The sequence below is a fragment of the Periophthalmus magnuspinnatus genome, chromosome 6 (assembly GCF_009829125.3).
Source record: "Periophthalmus magnuspinnatus isolate fPerMag1 chromosome 6, fPerMag1.2.pri, whole genome shotgun sequence".
Taxonomy (NCBI): Eukaryota; Metazoa; Chordata; class Actinopteri; order Gobiiformes; family Gobiidae; genus Periophthalmus; species Periophthalmus magnuspinnatus.
The window spans coordinates 19,948,073-19,971,798 of NC_047131.1; the positions used below are offsets into that span (position 1 = coordinate 19,948,073).

At 36.8% G+C, this 23,726-nt stretch overlaps 5 protein-coding genes across 6 annotated transcripts in view; 2 read left to right on the top strand and 3 right to left on the bottom strand.

The window, feature by feature from the left end:
- LOC117371856 (protein mono-ADP-ribosyltransferase PARP6-like) overlaps positions 1-23,726 on the top strand; it is a 218,056-nt gene that overhangs the window by 43,934 nt on the left and 150,396 nt on the right. The gene's annotated exons all lie outside the window — the stretch shown is intronic.
- Positions 480-3,974, top strand: parp16 (poly (ADP-ribose) polymerase family, member 16). The gene is made up of 7 exons (XM_055222306.1): positions 480-502; positions 1,746-1,941; positions 2,103-2,240; positions 2,321-2,527; positions 2,745-2,916; positions 3,114-3,258; positions 3,567-3,974. Exons 2-7 carry the CDS (start codon positions 1,753-1,755, stop codon positions 3,700-3,702), a joined length of 987 nt encoding a protein of 328 aa, XP_055078281.1. The 5' UTR covers positions 480-502; positions 1,746-1,752; the 3' UTR covers positions 3,703-3,974.
- On the bottom strand, positions 4,299-7,880 carry si:ch73-330k17.3 (IGFBP domain-containing protein). The gene is made up of 5 exons (XM_033968791.2): positions 7,468-7,880; positions 6,754-7,032; positions 6,024-6,111; positions 5,226-5,424; positions 4,299-5,159 (listed from the first exon to the last, which is right to left on the bottom strand). The coding sequence occupies exons 1-5, from the start codon at positions 7,595-7,597 to the stop codon at positions 5,100-5,102; spliced, it is 756 nt and encodes a 251-aa protein (XP_033824682.1). The 5' UTR covers positions 7,598-7,880; the 3' UTR covers positions 4,299-5,099.
- ctdspl2a (CTD (carboxy-terminal domain, RNA polymerase II, polypeptide A) small phosphatase like 2a) lies at positions 8,224-13,318 on the bottom strand. The gene is made up of 14 exons (XM_055222303.1): positions 12,994-13,318; positions 11,825-12,035; positions 11,528-11,660; positions 11,307-11,453; positions 11,002-11,226; positions 10,596-10,689; positions 10,219-10,330; positions 10,063-10,149; positions 9,924-9,986; positions 9,765-9,844; positions 9,507-9,633; positions 9,334-9,429; positions 9,190-9,256; positions 8,224-9,101 (listed from the first exon to the last, which is right to left on the bottom strand). Exons 2-13 carry the CDS (start codon positions 12,008-12,010, stop codon positions 9,191-9,193), a joined length of 1,416 nt encoding a protein of 471 aa, XP_055078278.1. The 5' UTR covers positions 12,011-12,035; positions 12,994-13,318; the 3' UTR covers positions 8,224-9,101; position 9,190.
- On the bottom strand, positions 13,932-18,786 carry sqor (sulfide quinone oxidoreductase). Of its 2 annotated transcripts, none has more exons than XM_033968789.2 (10): positions 18,646-18,786; positions 17,707-17,922; positions 16,573-16,743; positions 16,442-16,495; positions 16,137-16,331; positions 15,669-15,878; positions 15,330-15,513; positions 14,625-14,692; positions 14,366-14,544; positions 13,932-14,285 (listed from the first exon to the last, which is right to left on the bottom strand). In XM_033968789.2, exons 2-10 carry the CDS (start codon positions 17,905-17,907, stop codon positions 14,228-14,230), a joined length of 1,320 nt encoding a protein of 439 aa, XP_033824680.1. In that variant the 5' UTR covers positions 17,908-17,922; positions 18,646-18,786; the 3' UTR covers positions 13,932-14,227. The 2 variants fall into 2 exon arrangements, with proteins under 2 accessions (XP_033824680.1, XP_055078280.1); XM_055222305.1 differs by having other exon boundaries at positions 17,707-17,914; positions 18,646-18,760.

Here is a 23,726-nt window from a genome sequence, read left to right on the forward strand (position 1 = left end):
ATTGTATTTATTTATTTTATTTATCTTGTTTATCAGTGTTACAACTATGTTAAATGTTCTCAGTAGTACTATGATATCATATCAATTAATAAACAAAACAAACCAAATGGTTTCTCGTGATTTCGTGTATTTGTTATATGTGTGGACAACCCATTCCGTCAGTCCACGCTGTAAGTTCAGGCCACACGGTCTATGCCTCCAGCCCGTGGTCACTCCAGCCTTGCGATAGACGGTGCTTTCAAAGTTCAGCCGATGACTTAATAAAAGTTACACTTAAACATCTCTCGCACGTTCCTAATTGTTGCACAATGTATACAGACTGTGTAAATAAAATATATAGCATTATTCCATAAAAAATACACGTTCGATTCATATTTTTCCTCGTTTACCATTCCTTATATTTTTATTGAACTTTGTTTCTTCGAGGTCCCATGAATGCCCCGGTATTAAATGCTAGTGCTAGCTCTTCCTGTTTGCCGAGTGCTATGAGTTGACAACAGAAGGTATGATATAATATAACTTATTCACTTTATTTTTATTTGTTGAACATGCAAAGTATATTCACGAGTACAACTGTCATACATAAAGTGGTTGTATACATGTTTATTTGATCTTGTTCATAAATGGGGACACGATCGACTTGTTAGCATTACAGACAGTGTATCGTTAGTATGATAGCATATGGGTCTTGGCTCAGTTAGACCTCCTCTTAAAGTTTTGAAGACAATTACAGATACATAAATTAGTTGGACTGTATTTTTTTTAAATATGGTGCATTGCACCGTATCGTTTCCGTATCTGAATACATTTAAAATGTCGTTTGATACATTTCTGTTTTTATTCCTCCTTTGCTTCCTTTTGCCTAAAATGTGACAAGTGACATTAACTTTTGAAACTTGAGTAGGTTTTATCTATGTCTAAATGATGAGCCAAGAAATTTGAAAATTGTCCATTAAGGCAATCATACCGCGGTGAAGTTTATATTTTTGACATATTTTACTGTATTGTAATGTTTTGGGATTTTTTTTAGTTACTTATCAGTGTATTTTTCAATAGCTCGAGGTCAGGTGGCCTCGAAACTCCAAACCAAGTTATTACTCTAAATCTCGGGTATCACTCATACCAGATCATTTCCAGAATTAACCCTTTGTGGGATTTTTTTTCATAAGAAATCAGATTTTCAAGGGGAAAAAAATCCTGAAATGCCCACGAAGAGTTAATTCTGGAAACCAAAAGGTGTGTATGATACTAAAGAACTAGGACTACTATAATAACTTGGCTTGGAGTTTCTAGGTCACCTGACCTGGAAGCAATTGAAAAAAATACATTAATTAATCAACCATGAAATATACAATCACTATCAAATGTTTTATGAAATATATGCACACAATACATGAAGTATTTTTTCATTAGTTTGAAGTGTTTTTCATAATTGTGTATAATCATTTCAAGGGATTAAGTTTTTAATCAAATGCCATTCACTACAATAGTAATTTATTGAGGGTCCCTAACCAGTATTACCTACAGGTACTTCAGAATGTGGCTCCCTGTATCATGCTAGAGCGAGGCGGGCAGTTAATGCTCACACTCTTGTTGCGGTGTCAAATATCCCACATCCTTCTTTGCCAAAAGCTCAAAGAACCCTAGAAATCCAACTGTTTAAATAATATGTTATGTTTTTGCAATAACCTTTTGCAATAATTGGTTGTAAATATCTTAAGTAAGTTTATTGCTTGTCCCTGCAGGGGTGGGATGCAACCGCCTGTCCCAGTCGACGTGGTTCGAGAGCTGGTGTGCTCCTGTTTGCACCGGGACCCAGTGGCCGCGGACCTCCGCTGCAGCCTGTTTGTGGCAGCAGCTCAGAACTACAAGAGGGACTCCCTGCTTAGACCCTTTCCCCCTCGGTACATCAGTGGTGACAACAAGGACTTTGAGGAACTGGTCAGACCCCTACACATTCTCCTTTTGTTATAATGTGATTTTAAACTTTATATTATTGTATATATTTCATGTTTATATATTGATGATGTGGATGATATTATTATTATTAGTGTATCCTTTTCTGTTATCTCGCTCTAATTTATTTAAGTTATCTTTTGCAGTTGGCTGATGTGAAATCACTGCCTGGTGTGAGGGAGCTGGTGAGACTGCGACCTGGAGAAGGAGCTCACCATTTAGCTCTTACACACTGGATTCTCTCTTCAAAGAGTTTTGCTATAAAAACACTGGAGAAAGAAGAGGTACACAAAATAACTTATTGAATAGATACCTAAAAGCAGACTACAAAGTAAAAAAATAAAGCTTTACCTATTTCTTTTAGTATGTGCATCTGTGCAACCTGACAAAAAATGAAGGATTTTTGGGACCAGCACCAGACTTCCTGTTTGAGATTGAATACAACGACCAGCAAAATGCCCGATTCGAGAAGACTAGGGCAGGACGAGACACTTTCTATGCATTCCACGGGAGCCGTCTGGAAAACTTTCACTCTATCATTCACAACGGGCTACACTGTCACCTCAACAAGGTTTGTTATTCTAACAACATGCATGTTTTTGTGACTCACTGTATATGGCCAAACCTCATGTAAAAGCTCAGAACCTCCAAATTCACTCACTGAGATGCAGAGGCTGCACTAACACAGATTCGAGATTGGCTACAGGTGCTGGAGTTTAGGTAGTGATGATTCAGATCAGAATTTGAAAAACAAATTCTGCATACAATTCCTTTAATTTTGTTTACAGAACTCTGTGTTTGGAGAAGGCACCTACCTGACCAGTGACCTCAGCATGGCAGTTCTGTACAGTCCACACAGCAGTGGGTGGAGAGAAAGTCTCTTGGGTTCTCTGCTCAGCTGCGTGGCCTTGTGTGAAGTCATTGACCACCCTGATGTCAAGTGTCAAGCCAAGAAAAAAGGTAATTTAAAGTTTTTAGAGGTATTTCCAAAGTCAGAATTGTAGAATCAAACACAGCTGATTTTGTATGTCCTCTACACTCCAAAAATAATATACCGGTACATAAATAATATATATATAAATAAGACCTTGAACCCCCCTTCTAGAATTACGTTTTACATGTTAAAACTAAAAGTAAAACAAAAAAACGCCTTTCAGACTCAGAAATCATTGACCGTCAGAGATCTAGAGCAAAGAACAGTGAAGGAGGAGACGTGCCCCAAAAATACTTTGTCGTCACCAACAATCAGCTTTTACGGATCAAGTATCTGCTGGTTTACTCTCAGAAGAGGCATCTATCGAGGTAAGTGTTAGTAAAAGGTAGGGGTGGCAATTTTATCAGTTTTGTAAACAATCCAGTGTAGGATAAACTCTCATATCGCTCTTTAAAGCCACCATGAATTAATCATTAACTCTTGTAACTCTTGTTTTTAGTGTTTAAACAATATATATATATATATATATATATATATATATATATATATATATATATATATGATTAATGATTGGTTATTTAGAGCAATTTTAAGAAGTATCTCTACCATATGATTCCTCTATCAACTGCATTTCGTTGCTGTTGTTAATAAAGTATGTAACTTTGTTTTTTTGTAGAAACTCCCAGAGCTCCTCATGGCTGCTCAGACACCACTTTGCCGTCATGATGAGTCTATATATTCTGCTGCTGCTCTTGATTGGTGCCTTCAACTCCAACTCCTTTGTTTCTTTTTGGAAAAAAATTTTCAGGTGACAAGACCTCATGACACATGTCCCATATAGTGCCTTCCTCAGACCGAGCTCTGAAACGTGTTGCGTGTTATGTTTATGCATAAACAAAGTTAAACAATTACCCAATCTATTGTTTAGAAAGTAAATATGTTTTATACAGTAGCTAGGGCTGCCAATTGTATTTTCTTTTAAAATCATTTATAAGAAAATTATTACTTTTACTTTAGTAACAAAAAGTGTAATTTTCTTTTAATAACCAAAGTAAGGAAGGTCACTCACACACTGAAGTCTTAGATTCAAGTTGCTCTCAGTGTATATTTTCCTCATACTGTGTATTTCTACCCTCCAGTGCATTAACAGGGTAGAATTGTTTTTTGACAAATAATTGTTTACATTCTTATAATTATTCTTCAAAGGTTGCGTCTTTAAATAGTCTGTCTAGTCTATATATTTACCCAGACTTTGCCTTTGTTATAAAATATTCCTTATTTAACTTTCCTATTGTTTCCCTTTGTCTGGGTCATATTAAAACATCAACCAGTTCTCTGTCAAAAGCAGATTTATTGCTGCTGGTAAGCACACACTGCTTTGTTTATCAGTAGAAGTGGGAAGGAGCTCTATAGGTGCTGATAACCGGTGTGTTCTTTTATGACGACAGATACTAGATAGAGATATGTCATTTAATGAGATGTTTATCCATAGCTAAAAAATTTTTGCAACCTTAATAAAGCATGAAGGGAGACTTAATAATTCTTAATATACTATCATGAATTAAGACTGAGTAACTACTTGATACCCTAACCCTAACCCCTTAATTAAAGTAGTGTTAAGCCTGAATCATTTTGAACGATTTGTTTATTTTGAATTAAGTCTTTGTTTATGCTTTTTTATCCAAGTCGAATTAAGGAGTAGTTATTATAAGGTGTTACCCAAAGCATTTATTTTATGCATGTTTGTAATAATAGGATATAAATCTTGGCATTTTGGTTTACAGAAATGCATTACAGAAAGAAAACCTATTGTACAAGTTTAAATACAAGCATACATGTTTTGATGGGTTTGACTATTATGAAACATCAAATACTTAACATAAATCCACTGAAGTCTAAGTGATTGTTGTGAAATGGATAAAGCGTTTTACTTTGAAAGTGTTATATTTGAAGAACACCACACAGAAGACCCATTGTTGGCCCTGTTCATAGCAGATCATTATATCGGCTGCCTCATAAACTGTTATTGAATAACTTTCACGTCACAGGGGGCCGCCTGCTGATGTGGTGGGGTGTCACATGGCTCAATACTTCAGTAAGAGATTATTTATTTGAATTGCAATGCAAATACAGTGTATACTTGTACAAATAGCTGCCTTGGTGCTCGTGCTACATACACCTGTTTTTCCCAGTTTAGTCTCACAAGAATTCACTTTGATGCATTTGGACAGTCTGGGACCAAACACACCAGGCGTCCTCCACTGTTACTCTGTGAAGAAGAAGCAGTACCGTATTATGGCTTTTATTGAAAAATAGGAAAATAAGCAGCCTTTACCTGTATGTTATGGTGGCACACAGGCTGGTTGAGAGATGTGAGCAGATGGCTGTGAACACATTTTCCGAAGTGTTGCAGACAGGATGCATCTGAGGAGGGACAGGTCTGTGGACAGTACGGGGGTACGAGCAGGACACAGGCGGAGCACGAGGTGTGCTGACAAGAGCCCTGGCAAGGTCTCCTCTCCAGAGATACAAGCCTAAACGAAATCATAATGAATAAATGAACCATCATAACACAACAAATGTGCATAAGCTTGTATGATGAAAATTTAGGTGATAAATTATTTGCACCAACTTGTGCTAGTTAATTTAATTCTGGGTTTTATTATGGTTTTATTCCTCTAATAATATTACCCCAAGTTTAATCAAGACCTATTTTAATGCTTCTTTGACAGTTACATATTTTATGAGGTTTTATTAATAATAATAATACATGTAATGATAAATATTTTTGACACATAGTGCATCTCAAAGCACTGGCACCGAAACATACAAAAAATAAAAACAAATAAAATGGTAAATGTGATTCCCTTATTCCCCCATACATTGAGTGATATAAAAAGCCTTTTTTCCAAATTTATGAGTCAGAAAAGTTTGGAAATTATTGAATAACACTAGATAGGAGTCAATGCTAAATCAGGGCAAAATTTGAAAATCAAAACTCAATTTGTGTATATTCTTGCTTTTTAATTTACAAATGATGTTTCTCATTCCTAATCCATATTATATAGCGTTAACTAACTTTGAAAGGAAAATTGTGATAAATACCAAGCATATAGCAAAAATGGATGGATACCTGGCAGAGCAGATTTTTGTTGGATTTTCATTGCAGAATTCCTTTGTGCACTCTGGGTGACAGCTGTCTGAATCCAGTGGCTCAATAACTAAAAAAAAACGATGTATAAATATTTATAAAACACAATAAAATAAATACAACAGAAAATTTAAATGATGATTTGATTTTAAGCTTTTGAGACATCAATGGGACAACACAGAGTAGTCCGATCGTGTCTGTCAGATGCAGAATGAGCCAGGGTGACAACTGTTCACTGCTCACAGATAACAGTCATAATTGTGTCTAAACTGTGAAGCCGAATGCTTTGAATCAAAGGAAGCCTTGACCACACTATCAGTCTGAACAGCTCATAAAACGTTTACTACTTTGGCTCCATTCCCAATAAAAAGAAAAGTATATAGAATGAAAATTGTTGTTTATTTTAAGAAATGAAAAACATTACATTACAATAAGAAACATTAAGAAATGTGACACCAGCTTATTTGTATATTTTATGATCTAAATGTTAAGTTGCTTGTTTAATTACTAAATGTTTTAGGAATAACGTTAGCTCCAACAGAAAACAAACTATTTCATTTCAAAATATGAAAAACTATTAACATAAAAAATTACATTACATCTACATTTCCTACACTTATTTCATTTTTTTTTAGATCCTGCAACCTTAATGTATTTTTGCATAATAGATTCTAAAGGACTGAAAATTGCATACAGTTATAGCCTGTTATACCTGCTTTACAGATTCCAGTCCTCTCAGTCTTGTCCTGTCCCGACTCCCCATAGACGCACACTAGCCCCTGATCACATTTGCCCAGATAGTCCCAGGCCCCCCCACAGGTCTCATCCTCCGTTCTGGCACAGACGGGACAGCAGCCGCACACACCTGTGGTCGCCCCCCCTTTACACCTGAGCCTTGGTGCCTGTCTGGGGGAGCAGTGGATGCGCTCACAGGGGGGACAGTGGAGGGCCTTAAGATGCTGGTGTCGAACGTCCTGTGGTGGAGAGTCCCCTGAGTAATTTCAAAATATTGCAGTGTATATTATAGAAGTAAACACTTTTTTCTTTTTTTTATCTAAAGATGCTGAATGTCAATTAATGGATTACTAATCGACTACTAATGGAAGTGTAACCCAAACATTCTTTATAACAACATTTATTCAGTTTTTTATTGGCATAAAATACAGGCCTTAATGCTTCAAACTTGAAAGCTAGAGGTTTTTGTTTAGTTTGGATGGTGAGACACACTCTCACACACACAAAATTTCAAAATAAAAATGTATAATCCTACGTAAATAACATTTGAAAGCCTTCCATATTGTGGCCTTGAACCATATTTATACAATATTTTATAATGTTATGTGGATAGAGCTGAAAAAAATCTAAGCTTACTCAAGTTCAGGAACACTTCATTCAAGTTATTACAACAAAATAAATTATTACCCACCTGTTATCCCCAGTGCCCCCAACACGAAAGTTCCCAAGAAACACATCCACATTTTATATGTTTTTGAATGAGTGCAAATGTAACAATGTAATTTATATACACACCACAAGTAGACTTTATGGGCCATCATCTCCACCCCCCACAACAGCCAATAGATGGGGGTTTCACAGACGGGATCTCTTATCTTTACACTATCAATGGTATGATTTTGTTTTGAAATTTGTCCCTCCAAGACACATTGTTAGATAAGTATATTGATGGCAAAAACACTGGCCCCCTTTGTATTTGAAGTCACATGACCAGAAAGGGGGCAATTCAGAGCACACTTAACAATCAGGTAATGACCTATTTCTACAACAACAAAAGGTTTGAGGCAGCACTGTATCAGTGGGATGGATATCTCGTAATCTTGTAGAGTAACAGTGGCAGAGCATCTGGATCAATAGAATGACTTTTTGTGTTGTCAATACCGAATTCGTGTTTCTATTCTGAAAAAGTTACAATAGTATGTTTACAAATACTATTAATATTAATTTTATGTGCAACAAACACTGAAAACATGACACATTTTTACCATTTAATTTGAAATAATCTTATTTGATGGTCACAGAAAAGTTGGGCAAATACAATAACTGAATAATTGTATCAATAAAGACTGCAGCTGGCATTTTCCAACAGCACATGCAACACAAAACCTCTAAGCAGAACTGCATATTGTGGTTCAGATAGTGCCGTCATTCCACAAAAAAAAGAGACTTGTATAAAATGTTATTTATTTTCAAGGAAACCACTGAGTAACACTGAATACAACTGGAGAGCTCATTCAATAGTCAATAAAAGTCCTACATTGTAAAGATCCCACAAACAAGTCGCCTTGAAAAACAAGAAGCAAACATGTTGGCAATTGCTGGTGCTACAATTTATTTTTTTAAACCTCATAACAAAGTTGAGGTGATGCACACCTGTGTAGAAAATGACAAGATTTTACATTAACTTACAAAGGGCTGGATGTCAAAGTGCAAGATGTCTGACCCCCCCCAAATCCCACACCCAGTCCCAAACCCTTCAAACTGGTCATAAGGTCTTCAGAAACTTGTCCATACAAATCCCCCACAAAATAATTTTGGGCCACTATGGCTTGGTATTCAGTTGAGACCTAATCTATGTTACATTACAGCTTTTAAAATATACATTTGTTTTTTTTAAAACTGCACCTGATCACTGACAACTGCATGTAATGGAGAACAGCATCACAGGAATAACGCGTCGCAGGCATACAACAAAACAAGCAACTTCAACAAAATGCACACATTTGTCATTTAAAAAAGCAAGTTAAAGAACAGCTACTAAAATTTTGAAAATAAAAAGACTTAGAAACCTTGAAGAAAACATTATTTACACATATTTACAAGTAAATAGTGAATATTTTACAGGTTTGACTGGCCGCTCAATGTCAGGCTGAAGCCTACAAGGTCCATAAAACCTAACACTTGACATTCAGTTTTGTCATTCTTCGACTTCAAGGTCGCACATAAAGTTACGAGCAAAGAGAAAGTACATCTGCTTGTTCTGATTTGTATAAAAACATACACAACTTTTGACTTAAAACATAACTTTCAGTTCTTTTGCATTATCTTTAAAAAACACAATGTCATTGTTAATTTAGTTGAATTTTCAATTAATTTTCTCAACAGTTTAAAATGCACAGAAAAAGTTAAGGACCTCAGTCTGGAGGAAGCAGGTCGTGCAAACGATACCGCTCCCGGATTTGCGGTCTGACGTCTTCATTCTGCGTCACAATTAAATTACAGCAAAATATTTATATTTAAAGAATTTGATTTTAAAATTACTCAAAAATGTACTTACCAGTTCCACAAGTTTCTCAAGAAAAGGGATTAACTTCAAAAGTTCATTATCATTTCTATCAACAAACCAGCTCTCAATAGGAATCCCATTAGAAAGCTAAAACGCAGTAAAGCACAGTTATAAGTAGACACTTATAACACTAATATTTTTTATCTTATATATCATAGTTTTACCTGGTAGGCAAAGGCTTGGGGTGAGTTGTCAATGATTACAGTCTTGGACAGATCCCGTCCAAGGATGTTGAGGTCTTTGATGTAGTTTCCTTGGACACACACACAATGTTCTCGAAATAGTCTGTGTCTGATGGATGAAAAGCAAGCATTAAAGTCTGCACAAAAACTTCCTTAAACTAGTTAAATGAATTGCTTCAAATAAAACATGTCTAAACTTCTTAATGTCTGCAAAGTTCAAGATAGAATGTTAGCACTCACCTCACCAGCTGTTTTTTTGGATCCAGGATGTTTAGTAACTTGTCTGCATACACTTTCTTTGAAGCAGTAAAGAGAATTATCTAGGAATTTAAAAGACAAAACCGTCATCGGGATATTTACTCTTGGTATGTCAAACGTTAGTAGGAAAACTCATCTCACCTCGTACAACTGAGACATGCGTTCAAGAAACTCTCGGAAAAAGGGCCTTAACCGAACATATACCTGTATAGTTATTAAAAAAAGTTCTAAGCCTTATCATAAACATTTAAAATTTTAATGAGCAGGGCAAGTATCACACCTGGTATATGACGTCTTGAAAGAGCACAGGAAAAGTAAGAGCTGCATCTTCAAGTTCATTCAAACTACAGTGAACCAGTGTTTCATCCTGTAGGCATATTTAACCTGTAATACATACATTTTAATTTAAAACATAGTAAAACCTTCTAGTTCTTACCAAGTCCAAAACGAGGGAAAACTCAGGAGTGCTGCGCGTTTTCAAAGGTAGTGCTGGTTTACGCGTCAACTGCTCCTCATTCAATGGAGGCACATGCTTGATAAAGAAGTAGCTGAAAAATAAATAATAGGCATGTGATAAAGCCACACAAAAATATTTCTGTAGTAAAATATACAATAAGTAGTAAGCCTATTTCCATCACTATAGACATGCAATACAATTGTGGCAGTTCAATTCAGTCTTTTCAGATATTATGAAAATATTGTATCTGCTGACACCCAGTGGCATGTCTGTTACTAGCACCAAGAACAATGTCACCTTGAACAGACTTGAATAGTAGAAAACTTAAACAGATAAAAAATAAAATAATAACTTACGGATCAAATACTTCCCAGTCATCCTCATATGAAGTTTCTACAGGAACTGGAGATAAAGGGTGAGGATAACCTCCTTCTGGAATACAACCAGGAGCTAAAAAGGAAACTCAGTGTTACTTCTTACAGATGAGCTAATATGATATCTAGTATACAAATTGTTAAGATAAGATATGCCTTTATTAGTCCCACAGTGGGGAAATTCTAGTATTGCACCGCACAGTTAAAGAACAGAAGGAAAATGGTACATGCAATAAAACAAGATAATAGATAAATAGTTTAAAATAATAAAAAAAACACAACTAACTATTCTATGTAGGCAATTCTTAAAATTATTAAATTTTTTATTGTTTCTTTTGATTGTCTTTCCAGCATTAATAAGATAAAGTTAAGTCCACAGTGATTGTACCCGTTAGCGGAGGCATATCTGTTTCTGTGACGATCTCCCCTTCTTCAATGGAGTCAGTGCTGATGTGGAGCCTTGTGGGTAACGCAGTGTTACTGTGGCAAAGAGTGATGCTCTCTGTGGAGGTGAGAGTGCTACTCGGCATCTCCTCTGCTGGCTCGATGTCCAGCTGCTTCATGATCTCCTCTGCCTCCATTGCTTGGCCCGGAGAGTCTGACCCAGGAGTGGCTGGACTCAAGAAATGACTACAATGTAATTTTGTGTAGGATGCATGATTTGTATTTTAAACAGCAGTGTTTATATTTCACCTAGTTTTGTTGCTGGTGAGAAAAAGTTGAAGACAGGAGAAAAGATGGTCCCAAGCAAAGTGGTACGAGGAGGACTGTTCTCTTCTTCAACAGGGGTCTCTAGTTTTCCATTTGGTTTTAGAGGTTTATTTTTTAGGGCAAGTGTATCTAAAACATATATAGTAGTATGTGTAAGTATAGATACAAACATTTATACTGTACACTATACAATATCACAGTACCTTTATTGGGACTTTTTCTACAAACTTTGGTGACTCCTTTGTTGGCAAGGCCTCTAGTTTGTGGTGTTGAAGTGATTAAACTGTCAGAGTTACAATCAATACGACTCTTCTTGGCAGGGATTTCCTGTTCCATCTGAAAGAGATCCAAACACACATACTGATTTGTAGATACAGATATGTGTTGTGCTATATAAATGTGATTGATTTTTTGTGTACATTTTAAAACAACCACAGTTGACCAAACAGTAAACAGCACAGCACAAAAACTAAACTCAAAATACTTTTCTCCCCACTCACCTTAACCGCATTCCCTCGGATGAATTTTTTAATGGTGGAGAGGAGGCCTGTCTCATTCTTCTGCATCTTGCCTCGGTTTCTCACAGGTGATGGCTCCACTGCGCAGCGCTTCCTTTTGCCCTGGGGCAGATGGGAGCGAAGGCCCAAGTTTGGCTGCTGAGGAGCTTTACGCACTCTCAGCCTCATTGTGCCCCAACGTCACATAGAAACTCTGAAAGAATTAAAGACGACAAAATGCACACATTAAGCAACAAGCATGAATGACGTTTTAACCTACAGATATGACAAGTTTTGTGATTATAACTACTACCGTCGTTTTATATACGTTTTATTAAATTAAAATTATTTGTACAGCTACTTACTATCCATAATGACAACCAGCCTGAAAAAACTGCAATGACTGTATTCATATCAGTGAGTTTTCCTTTTATGAGCAGTTGTCACTTATTATAAACATCAGTCATATGACAAACCAAATGCAGTCTGACAGTGAGTGGGCGGAGATCATATGATGCCCCATCATGAACGTGAATACGACAAGAAAATGTTACAAAATAATATAACAACTACGTTGGAGGTTTTTGACAGTTATAGGCTCCGACTCACGTATTTTTAATTTACTTAATATCATAACAGTGTTGTTCTTTGTTATGTAACATCAGGAGCCCGTGTTAACACCTTCGACGTCAGATCTAGCTAACATTAGCCTTTCGCTAATAAAACAACATACTGCTTTATTATTCTTGGTCAAGCACGGCACATTTAGAGGTCTAAATACAGTCACAAATATCATTTATTCGGAAGCATGTTTTAGACCCATTTAAATCAATTAGTCTTGTAGCCAACATTCAGATGACAACTATTAAGCTACAAGGCTAGCAAACCTCCAGAAATCACCAAAGCAAAGCTATGTCATTATTTGCTTCCCGTTCCGTTTAACCTCTCCTGAGTGCTCTCATTATAAAGTGTCTTCCTGTGCTTTATCACTATGAACGTGCCAATCCATTAAGCCGGACACGCAGGTTAGTCATTTTGCTCATTGCTAACTGCATCTATTTTCTGCCCTCAGACTACGCCCCCTTCGCTAGCTTGTTAACATTAGCCACAGCTAGCAGCTCTGAGGGGGACAAACCTGTTTTGTTTACATGTTGACGTCGGTCGCTGCTTACCGATGATCTGGGAAGCGCTTCTCAGTCACACCGCGATGTCAGCTTCTGGCCGCAGCTGAGGCGGCCCCAGAGAGCGGTCGGGCCGTGGTTGTCGCTGTCTGCTGCGTTTGCTGCTCCGACAGTCACAGCTCAAGCCCGAGAGCGGACGCCATTTCCCGCCTCGTCACAAACAGAAGCTGGAGTTGCGCACCAGAATGCGACACTCGCGCAGAGGCTTCGACGTGGCCAAGAAAAGCGCACAGCAACAGGGCAAGTAGAGGTAGGCTGCTTCAGTGTAGATGCCACTGGAGTCATGGAAGTGTCCCAAATGACTTGTTTATGCAGGATTTTTCTCTTAGGTTTTAGTTTTGGTCGACGGTTTGAAGCCTGCTCTATTAAGCCTCACTGTAGATGTAACATGTCACAACATGCCTATTTGAAAGAAATGAGTGATTGATTAAGAAAAGGAAAGGAAGACTTTTGGTGTAGAACCGCAGTTACAATTCTTCTGAACAGTGGAATGTTGTAACGACATTTACGTTTATAAAGCACAATGATATGTGACGATAGGGCTTCCCAGACACCGTCCACTGCAGATATGTAGTCCAAATGTTGCGTTATCAATTTAAAATAGCACAATTAAACTTAATTTTGGCCGTGTCATAACTTCATCATAGCCATTGGTGCCTCAAGCCCGTGTGTGCAAGAGTGTAAAAAGGTGCATTGCAATCTCAGTTTAAAGTGTTTGCACAAAAACTGTTTTTCTTGAAAACATTTTTTCTTGTCAGGGAGAAGAAGAATATAAATAAACATAATTTGTATATTCTTTTTTTCAAAAGTATAAATACTGTGAACAACCCTGTTATAATTATGCTTTATACCTGCTATGTAGGCCTGTATTATCATCTTAGAAAGGCCTATATTTTATTGGCACAGGTGTTTAACAAAATGAGATATAGTAACCTTGAAACACATTCAATGGGACAAAACACAATAGGCTCTATCAACTTGCATTCAAAGTGAACTCCAAAGTGAAAAGGCAACAATGGTAAAATGTACAATACATTGCAAAACATTTACATTAGGTATAATGTTGACAGAAAACAATTTTGCAAGGACTTTAATGTCCAGTTCACTTTTTTCCCAGTAAAACCCTGCATCCCCTACTCTACCAGACAGTTGAGAGTACTTACATGAAAATGTAAATACAAAGTTCATTCCTTCTTACAATTAAAGGTTCCTATGCCAAACTGGTTCATTTCATTCCAAGGTGCATAAGCTTCCGATATGGTGCTGGCCCTCCCCACAGTCCCCTAAATCAAAGAAAAAGTGAAACTACAATGACAAAGATAGAATATATCAACTAGCCTACATTATCAGGTGAAATGTTTACCTTAGAAGCCCATGCCAATAGAGATGGGGCATGACATCTGCTTTCATATGATACATGATCCGGCTTTCTTTTGCCTGGTTTATGGGAAATGTTTCCAGTGGTTGCCCATTATAGTCAAACTCAGCTAAAATTACTGATTTGTAGCTTGTGACCAATGGGCAAGAGGTATAGCCGTCATACTACAACAAAGAAGAAAAAAACACAACCACATTTGAAATATTGCAAATGTTAACATAAATCCCTATAGTGTACAACTTACAATTTTGTCAGGCTTCTGATTTTTAAGTATCCTGCTTATGGTTCGATGCAAAACTGCTGTTTGGGCAGCTACAACAAAAAACAAAAAACAATGACACCTGTTCACGCTGCCTCCTACTGGCCTCCTGTCCTGTACCTATGTCTGTGTTTAGTGCATGTATAATTGTTCTGTGATGTGCGTCTCTATTGGACTGTTGTTGGTTCACTGATGTGTCTGTCACATATTGTAAATAGTGTAAATATTTGCTTAAGGTATGCTATTAAATTGTATCCTTTATTTTGTTTTTAGGCCAACATTCACATTTGTCACAGAACTACAGCTGAAAAACAGCTTTCCTGGCTAATTCTGGTATATTTACAAAAATGTTTGTTAATAGGCAACTGTCTCTGAAATAAATAAATAAATAATGTGTAAATGTGTTGTTGTGATATGTTTTCTTATGTGCAGTGAGCTGGTAGATTTTTTTTTTAACTTCATACTGAGTGTATAGTTTACAATAAATCGAGTTAAACTGGCTGCATCTATAAAATGTGGGCAAATCTAAACAATACATCAAAGTAAAAATGTATTGTAGAGTTGAATTATAATTGTTAGGAGGAATATGGTTAAAAATAATACTGCAAATGTCTTGTTTTTTGGCCATTATTTAGGTGGGTCTATTATTTCCCCTTATGAACTAACGCTATATCACAGACATGAACATACCTACAGCAGCTCCAGTTTTAGCCGTTGGGAGGTTGGTGCAGTCTCCAATCCCAAACACGTTTGGATATTTCTTGTGCTGGAGATTGTCTTTATTCAGATCTAACCACCCAACCTCATCAGCTAAAGGACTGTTTTTAATGACTGAAATGGGACCCATTGGTGGTGTGACGTGGAGCATCTCATACTAGGAACACAAAGAGCATTTTAATTACGCTAAATGCATCTATTCTCTCTTACATCACTGTCAAAAGTTATTTTTAGAATTTTTAGCACTTGGTCTTAATTGATTTAACACTGATTTATATATAAAGTTAAATTCTTGGATATGGAGACATTTACCTCAAAAACTCTGGTTTCACCGGGCTTGTCCAGATTTTCAAACACAGCCTCTTGTTTGTCTGCTCGCACCTCAATCAGGTTTTGCCTGAGGTTGATTTGTAGGTCACGTTGTTTCACAATGTCCCACAATGAGTCAGCATATTTCTTGATGCCAAACAGCACTGGGAGAGAGGTGTTGTAAATCACCTTGGCCTTATTCCTCTTCCCTGTCTAAAATAAGAACACAAAAATCTGATTTTAAATGCCTACACGTGTCATTTACAAGACTCAACAAGTATTTGTGAGTGTAAATGTGTATTGTATTTACAATAAGAATTGAAAGCTGTAATACTAGTATTCATTGACATCAAACCATTGTGAATAGATTGCCATTTTACTTTTAACTTAAACAATGCCATTATATAAGTACAAATGCTACTCCACGCACCTCTGACAGTAAGCCAATTTAATTATCTGCAAGTAGGCTACCTTTCTGAGATATGCATCAGACAGATACATGATCTTCTGTGGGGCTCCGGCACATTTCACTGGTGTATTGGGAAAAGTGAACACAGCATTTCCTTCTTTAAAATCCTGTAGTGCCTTCCATGTTTTCTCCACTGTTTGGATTGAGTAGTTTGAGCCGATCTTTGGATGCTCAAATCCCTCTGGCAAGCCTTTAATCTGCAAGCACACATAAAGAGTCAATGTATTAATAATATACAACTGTACACATTAGAATGGACATACATCTAAGCCACCACAACATGTACAATGTAAATTGAATAAAGTACCTTTTCAAAGTGTAACTGTAGACCCAAAGCGACTATTAAATACTCATAGGAAATCTATGGTCAAAAGTACATCATATCACAAAAATATCGCAGCTGTCATGTCACAATTTTAAAGATAAAATATTGCATACCTCTTTCCCATCATCTGTACGCACTGTGTTTGTGTCTGGGTTTATTTCCTGGACTTTTGATTTAACCCACTTCACTCCAGAGGGCATGAGACTTGCAGTGGGACGAGCTGAAGAGGCAGCTTTTTTTGCACCTGCACCAACCAGGGTCCATATTGGCTGATAGTAGTGACTCTGGAATAGAAATAGTAGATAGTATAGACAGGATGGTGCGTAAATATACCTATATTTTAGGGAGATAGCGTGGCCCTATATTCAGGTGGTTTCAATCAAAGTCGTTTGCATGAGAATTCTGGAAGAGGCATGAACAATGCCAGTTGTAACTTCAGAGACATTTGATTGGCAAAATATCAAACTAGAGTTCTCACAAAATGAGATGGATTGTAAGATATTTTGTATCAAGTGAACATTAAGCTTGGGAGAGCAATTTTAAGCAACTTCTGAAAATGTTTTTGTGCAAAATATTAAATCAATCACAGATATAGAGTGTTTGCAGCATCGAAACAAGAGTATATGAACACACACAGGTTGGGTGAACAAACAAAGCCATCAAAGAAATGTTTCCCGAACTGCCCAACATGCGCATGAAAGTAGCGTAATAGTAATGCTGTGTAAGAAGGGCATAAGTATAGCTTACTTCATGAGAAAGTTCAAGACTTTGCTGTAAGCTATTGGAGATCTTCTACCAGTTGGCATCACCCTGTACTTTGCTGTGGTCTGCTGCGAAAGAAGCACCAGCAAAAGGGACATTGTGCTGACAAAGTCATCTGTAAAGCTGATCATATGATCACTCCTGCTCACCCACTCCAGTGGAGTAAAGAACCAGAAGAACTCTAATCTATCTATCACTTCCTACAGCACCGCTCCCACACTGAATGATACAGGACTACATTCATACCACACTCCATACAACTGTAGATAAACTTATGACGTGTTAAAACCACCAGGTGGGGTAAAGGTAAGGAAACCCTTACCCCATAGGATTAAATATTCTATTTTACTTTTACATATACAAATCTTGTGTATTAAATCTTATTTGAAACAAACTTATTTTTTGCTACACTGATTTTTTTTTATGCTCCTCTTTGTTATATTGTAGTGCATGAGTTCAATAAACTGGCAATGCAAGGCTCATACCTCACTGGGCTCCACAACAGCCACATTTTCTGCCCCAAACAGTCTCTTCATGCGGGAACTCATGGCAATGCCTCCACTACCTCCTCCCAGCACCAGCATTTTGTAGTGCATGTTGGCAGAGGCAGAGCTGCTTGTGTGGACATGTGAGATGGCAGTAATGCTGGTGGAATAGCCCTTCTGTAACAAACGCAGTGCAGCCATACTGGGTCTAGCAACCTGCAGAACAAACAAAGTATTACTGATACTAACTTAATATTCTTTGAATCTTCTGATTCACTTTATTAACACATTTTATAAATTGAAACATTCCCAAGTGCTGCACTGAAAACCATTAAAACCACTCCAGTACAAGTGCTCATACAAAATTATGAAACAAAATCAAAGAAAATTGCCTATAACTAATACTATTTTAGAACTAATGTGTGAACTTATAGATTTTTTGGTTGAAGTAGAAAACAGACTTAATGACCTGACTTTTACCCACAAATTTACTGCCATAAAATAAACTTAAATAAAAGACAACCCATCCTCCTTAATTCAGTTACTTTGAAAACTTGTTATACGTTCTATGGGTCAAACATTGTTGCCTGAAAGTGAAATTTATGTTTATATTATTATAACTAACGACGGTATGATCATTTACAGCGACAAGCTTCCACAATAATAGGTCTAAATGACAAAATACAACGTTGTTATTGCACAACAAGACTGCGCAGTACCTTCTGTAATCCACTAGTCTATTACTTCCCTATAAAAAAAAATAGCAACATGCCTGTAAGTAACCACGTAGACTACATCAAAGTCAGTTATCCTTGTCTCAACTGTCCAAAACATGCCACGGCACATTGCATGCAGCGCTGTTAAAGGTGCAGGAGGCATATTTTTGTGCATACCAATGCAATACGTCGTGTGCATCAATGATACTAGGCTACTACTTACCAAAATTACCCGTCGACACAATATCCGAGCCTGTGGCCACACGACTGGATCTAGATGAGCTGTTTGTTAAGTGAAGAGTCGCTCAGACGATAACCTGTGTTTCTTGTAGTGTGCAATGGAGCTTCTTCTGTGGCAATAATCCGGAACTGTATCCGTCTCTTTAGGAGTTTTTGACCAATCAGCAGTCACTTTGCTCAAAGACAAAGTTCACTTCAGGATAGTCTTACTTCTCTGGAAGCAAAGCCATAAGGTCATAGCCTAGGCTTTCAGATTTTTTCTCACTTTTGTGTAGTATAATACGACGGAGTATAAGGGTCAGTTAAATAAAACCAATTATACAGGTGCTACGAGAATAAACTCATAGCATTTCGACATTAAAGACGTAATTTTACGAGAATAAAGTCGTAATTTTATGAGAATATAGGCTGCTGTGCATGAATGAGTGACTAATGCATTATGAAGAATTTGGAGCATTTTGTTCATATATAGCAATTTCTTCTAAATCTATATGGTTCCTCCGACTAAACAAACTCAAATGCTTGCAGTGTCCCTTCAAAGTACTTATACTGATGATAGTGTGGTGATGGAGGGCTAAAATAGCGCCTCATGACGCCTGCATAATGTATTTTATTTAACTGACCCTTTACAGTGACTGACATAATTTGAATCAGCTGTCTCCTGCAGAATCTTCTTGTGCCGTTTGCCTGACTCTTTCACAATAAGTCTCTATGTTCTCTGTAAATTTGACATCAGGCATTAGCTTTTATTTTGTTAGTGCAACGGGACACGTACCTATTGTTACTTCTCAAACAACGGAGGAGTTTCGGATTAGTATCGCAGCTGGTTTCATGGATAACTACTGACAGATTCAACATACGCCTTGAAACTGTGCATTTACGATCAGGTATTATAATAAAACTGTCATTATAATAAAACTGCGCCACATCGTTTCTGCCCAGCCCCGAGAGGAAAACTTTAAGTCGCTAAAAAGTGTCAGAGAAAAGTGCAGCACCGAGAACTCTACTTCCAGGACTGTGTTGTTGCGCACTCAGATCACATAAGTCAGGGGTGCCCAAACTTTTTTCACCAAGGGCCATATCTTGAAAAATATTTGACACGGAGGGCCACGGTGGTCAATACAGTGGATAATTCAGATGGTAGAACATAGTTTTGACTTCTTACTTTAAATAAGGCTTGAAATATTAACATTTGGTCTGTTTGACAATGCAGTATTTAGGTTATATTGGTAGCATTATTCAAATTTGCCGTAAAAAGTACTGATTATGATCAGTTGGGCCAGTTCACCTGTAGGTTTGAGGGCCAAAAAAAATTGATCTGACGGCCGCATTTGGCCCTCGGGCAAAGTTTGGACACCCCTGACATAAGTGCACAGAAAGTTGCACGCGACTCTTTTTCTGCCTCTACTGCGCATGCGTCCAGATCTTCGTGCAAAAATAAAGCCTCACTAATATCACTGTAACAATCCATAGGTTTACAAAACAGTTTAGAAGGGGATAAATGTAGGACACCAAAATTCTTATTCATGTCAAAGTCACGCCCACTTTACGCGTTGAACTCATTGAAAAGTTTGTTGAAGAATTCCTCCTCCAGTGTTGCTTTTGGTTTTAAGCTACGTTGGCATCCAAAAAGAAAGGCTATGTCCAAACAATTTATAACCCCCATTTTGATGATAAAACTCATTACAGCGTGTATCTTCAGTGTATCTTCTATGATTTGAAATAACCTTTGTCACGCTCTTATGGGCTGGGCTGGCAGATAAGTTTAATGACAGATGATTCAATCTAAAACTATAAAAGCACGAGTAAGGATGACATTTTTCTTTGAGATCTGGGAAATTATGAGTCATGAGTTCGCACAGTCAAGTACAATTATTGTCCAGTTTTACAAAAAAGTAAATGTTCAAAAATTAGGAATTGGGTTTTGGATTGATTCAAAGCAGATTACGGTAAAGTCCACCACACATGACACATGCACATTAGGACTTGATTTGGTTCTCCTCGACTTCAGGGAGGCGTGACCGACTTCTTGTTTTCGGCTGTGATTTTTAAGACGCGGCGCTTCTCGTGTGGGGTGTCAGGATATGCGTCGACCAGTACGTGGCGATAAACAGAACAGAAAATAAAAATAAACTTCAAGATGAGTGAATGAAGTAAATTTTTTATTTTTGTATTTATTTTTTTTACATTTTATATTTGTATTGATTGCAACTAAAAAAGAATTGGGCTGAAGCAACTCGCTTATGTAAGCCCAACTCCACAATTCAATCACATAAAAAAAAAAAAAAAAAAATCATTTTCTTATTATTATTTCTTTTCTTATTCATTTATTTTAATCAATATCTTAGACACAAATGTCTTGACACATATAAACCTACAACAATGTATATGTATGAATTAATTCATGTTTTAATTTATTTATTTTTTAATTTGGACAGAGTTTTAATTAACTTAAATTCATCACTGAGATCACTCCACAGTCTTATTTCTAAAACAGACACATGTCTTTTCCTCACATTAGTTCTTATTTTACTAGATTCAAACCAAAGCAAACCTCTTGAGTTATAGCGACTATTTCTTAATTTAAAGAAGGACTGAATGTCTATGGGAATATTCTTGTTCACAACGCAAAACAGAACCTTTAACTTAACTATACCCATAAATTTTTATATATTTGATTTTATATTAGTTCATTAGTAGGATCACGAAATCCTGCTTTATTCATTATTCTTATTGCCCTTTTCCATGGTTTGATTATAGGATCCATGTACATTTTACAGGATTTCCCCACATTTCTGAGCAATAAGATAGACAGGGAAGCACAAGTGATAAATATACTATGTGCAAGCATTTCTTATTCAATACAGATTTGGTTTTATAAAGTATACCAACAGTTTTTGATATTTTACTCCTGATGTACTTTATCTGTGGTTTCCAATATATCTGATGATCTACAATCAGTTGTTGAACAAACAACTTTTCCAGTATTTTCAAAAATTGATCTAAAGATGAAATTGGCCTATAGTCACTTATTTGTTTCTTATGACCATCTTTATAGATTGAGAGAGCACTTTGACCAGGTTCATTTTCTCAGGAAATGTTCCTGTTGCAGATATAAGTTAAAGATTTAACAGTTTAACAGTTAATGGCCTCCTTGATCACTGACATACCAATATTATTGCAATCTTTAGATCTCTTACATTTTCTGACCACCTCTAATATGTCACTCTCACACAGGCCCAAGAAAGACAGAACTTTGATTGATTTCTTTACCAAGTTTCCCATCTGCAACATGCGTTTGTTGTATTTGATTTACTAAGTTTGTGCCCACATAAAAAAAAGTATTAAATCCATTAGCAATTTCTGATACATTGTCAGTTACTTTGCCATCGTGTTTCATTATTTGTGTTAATGAATGTTTAGAATTAGGCTGATCAATCGCCTCCTTAATTATAGTCCAAGTTGCCTTGGTATTTGTTTTAAACTTTCCCAATAGTATGCCATAATAGTACTGCTTCTCTTCTCTTATAATTTCTAGTCTAGTATATTTCTATACTGTTTGCACTTTTCTTCATTTTGTTTGGTTGGATGTTTTATATTTTTTTATATAACAGATTTTTCCAGACCTCTTGTCATCCATGAATTATGTCTACATTTATGTTTAACTTTGACTCTCCTCACTGGACAATAACAGTCATACAATGACATAAATGTATCAAGAAATGCATCATCATGGAATCATTTTTATCTTCAACATAGACCTTATTCCAATCATGATTACTAAGTTCTTCTTTAAATGCCTCAATTATCTCTTGCTGAACTCTCCACCTGGTGTGTGTTTCTTGGACACAATAAGTAACAAAACATGTTGTCAGAAGTTAAAAATGTAATCTGATTTCAAGACTACAATGGAAAGACTAAAGCCACCATCCGGACTTGAGCTGCGGCACAGGAATCTGTCTGAAAACTGGCAGAGGTTCAAGAAAGGTTTGAGCTGTATTTAAGAGCAATCAGGGCAGCTAACAAGCCAGCTAAAGTACAGTCCTTGGTATTTTTTTTCACATTGCAGGTGAAGAGGCAGTAGAAGTATACAATACCTTCACATTTGCCCCATGAGCATAAGCATAAACTAAACCTCATAATGAAAAAGTTTGAGGAATGTTGCAATCCTTAAAAGAACATTACATATGAAAGATTGAAGTTTTTGACTTGTGTTCAAGGCAACACGTAAGCTAGCCAGTATATTACAGAGCTAAAGCTATGAACAAAGTTGTGTGAATTTGGACAATTGCAAGAATCTCTGAACAGAGGAGAGTTGTCAGTGGAATCTCATCAGATGAGAGCATGACTTTTGAGCCTTACACTTGAACAAACAACTCAATTGCTTAGTGGCAGAAGTTACACAAGGTCAAATCAAGCAAATGCATGAAGAGGACAACAGTGGACAAGCTTCCACAAAAGAGAGCAGGCACATGCAATTAAATACAAGCAGCCACATAAGAAAGTGCAAAATAAAACAACAGCCCATGAAAAAGACAAAGCCATATCCAACTGTAAACAATGCTGCAAAGAAATGCCCTGCTTGTGGCAATCATTGTAAGAACTGAACCCTTTTGCCAAGATGTGTCGCTCAAGGAAAGTACATACATTGGACAAGGATTAGACAGAGCAACAAATAAGTCTGTCCACTGGAAGTGTACAAACAAAGACACAGCGACAGAAATCCTGTGTGAATGCAGGATCCTGTCTGAATGCAGGATCTGAATGCAGGATCCTGTGTGAAAACAGGTTCAGGATCTGGTTGCATCGATTGCATTGTGAACGCAGCAGCATTCACATCTCAGATGCTGAAATCTGAACTGATAAATTATAAACTAATACAAGAATCACATGCATTTCAGAACATAAATGGAGGATCCTGTGTGAATGCAGGATCCTGCATTCACATAGGATCCTGATCCTGTCACAAGCTAGCTAGGATTACAGTTAAAAAATCAAACCCCTAAACAGGACCATGTTTGCTCGTAATGATCACCGCTCGAGTTTTTTCTTGAATTTTTGGAC

Excerpts from the sequence above, each read along its gene's own strand:
- parp16 (XM_055222306.1), top strand. The coding sequence starts at position 1,753 with ATGCAACCGCCTGTCCCAGTCGACGTGGTTCGAGAGCTGGTGTGCTCC. Across the intron at positions 2,528-2,744 it reads TACACTGTCACCTCAACAAG|AACTCTGTGTTTGGAGAAGG; the intron begins GTTTGTTATTCT and ends TTTTGTTTACAG. Across the intron at positions 3,259-3,566 it reads CAGAAGAGGCATCTATCGAG|AAACTCCCAGAGCTCCTCAT; the intron begins GTAAGTGTTAGT and ends GTTTTTTTGTAG.
- si:ch73-330k17.3 (XM_033968791.2), bottom strand. The coding sequence starts at position 7,597 with ATGATGGCCCATAAAGTCTACTTGTGGTGTGTATATAAATTACATTGT. Across the intron at positions 7,033-7,467 it reads GGGGGCACTGGGGATAACAG|GGGACTCTCCACCACAGGAC; the intron begins GTGGGTAATAAT and ends GAAATTACTCAG. Across the intron at positions 5,160-5,225 it reads TGTGCCACCATAACATACAG|AGTAACAGTGGAGGACGCCT; the intron begins GTAAAGGCTGCT and ends TCTTCTTCACAG.
- ctdspl2a (XM_055222303.1), bottom strand. The coding sequence starts at position 12,010 with ATGAGGCTGAGAGTGCGTAAAGCTCCTCAGCAGCCAAACTTGGGCCTT. Across the intron at positions 11,661-11,824 it reads TCCGAGGGAATGCGGTTAAG|ATGGAACAGGAAATCCCTGC; the intron begins GTGAGTGGGGAG and ends GATCTCTTTCAG. Across the intron at positions 9,634-9,764 it reads CCAAAAAAACAGCTGGTGAG|ACACAGACTATTTCGAGAAC; the intron begins GTGAGTGCTAAC and ends TTCATCCATCAG.
- sqor (XM_033968789.2), bottom strand. The coding sequence starts at position 17,907 with ATGGCTGCACTGCGTTTGTTACAGAAGGGCTATTCCACCAGCATTACT. Across the intron at positions 14,693-15,329 it reads TAAAACTGGAGCTGCTGTAG|CTGCCCAAACAGCAGTTTTG; the intron begins GTATGTTCATGT and ends TTTTTGTTGTAG. Across the intron at positions 14,286-14,365 it reads TATTGGCATGGGCTTCTAAG|GGGACTGTGGGGAGGGCCAG; the intron begins GTAAACATTTCA and ends TCTTTGATTTAG.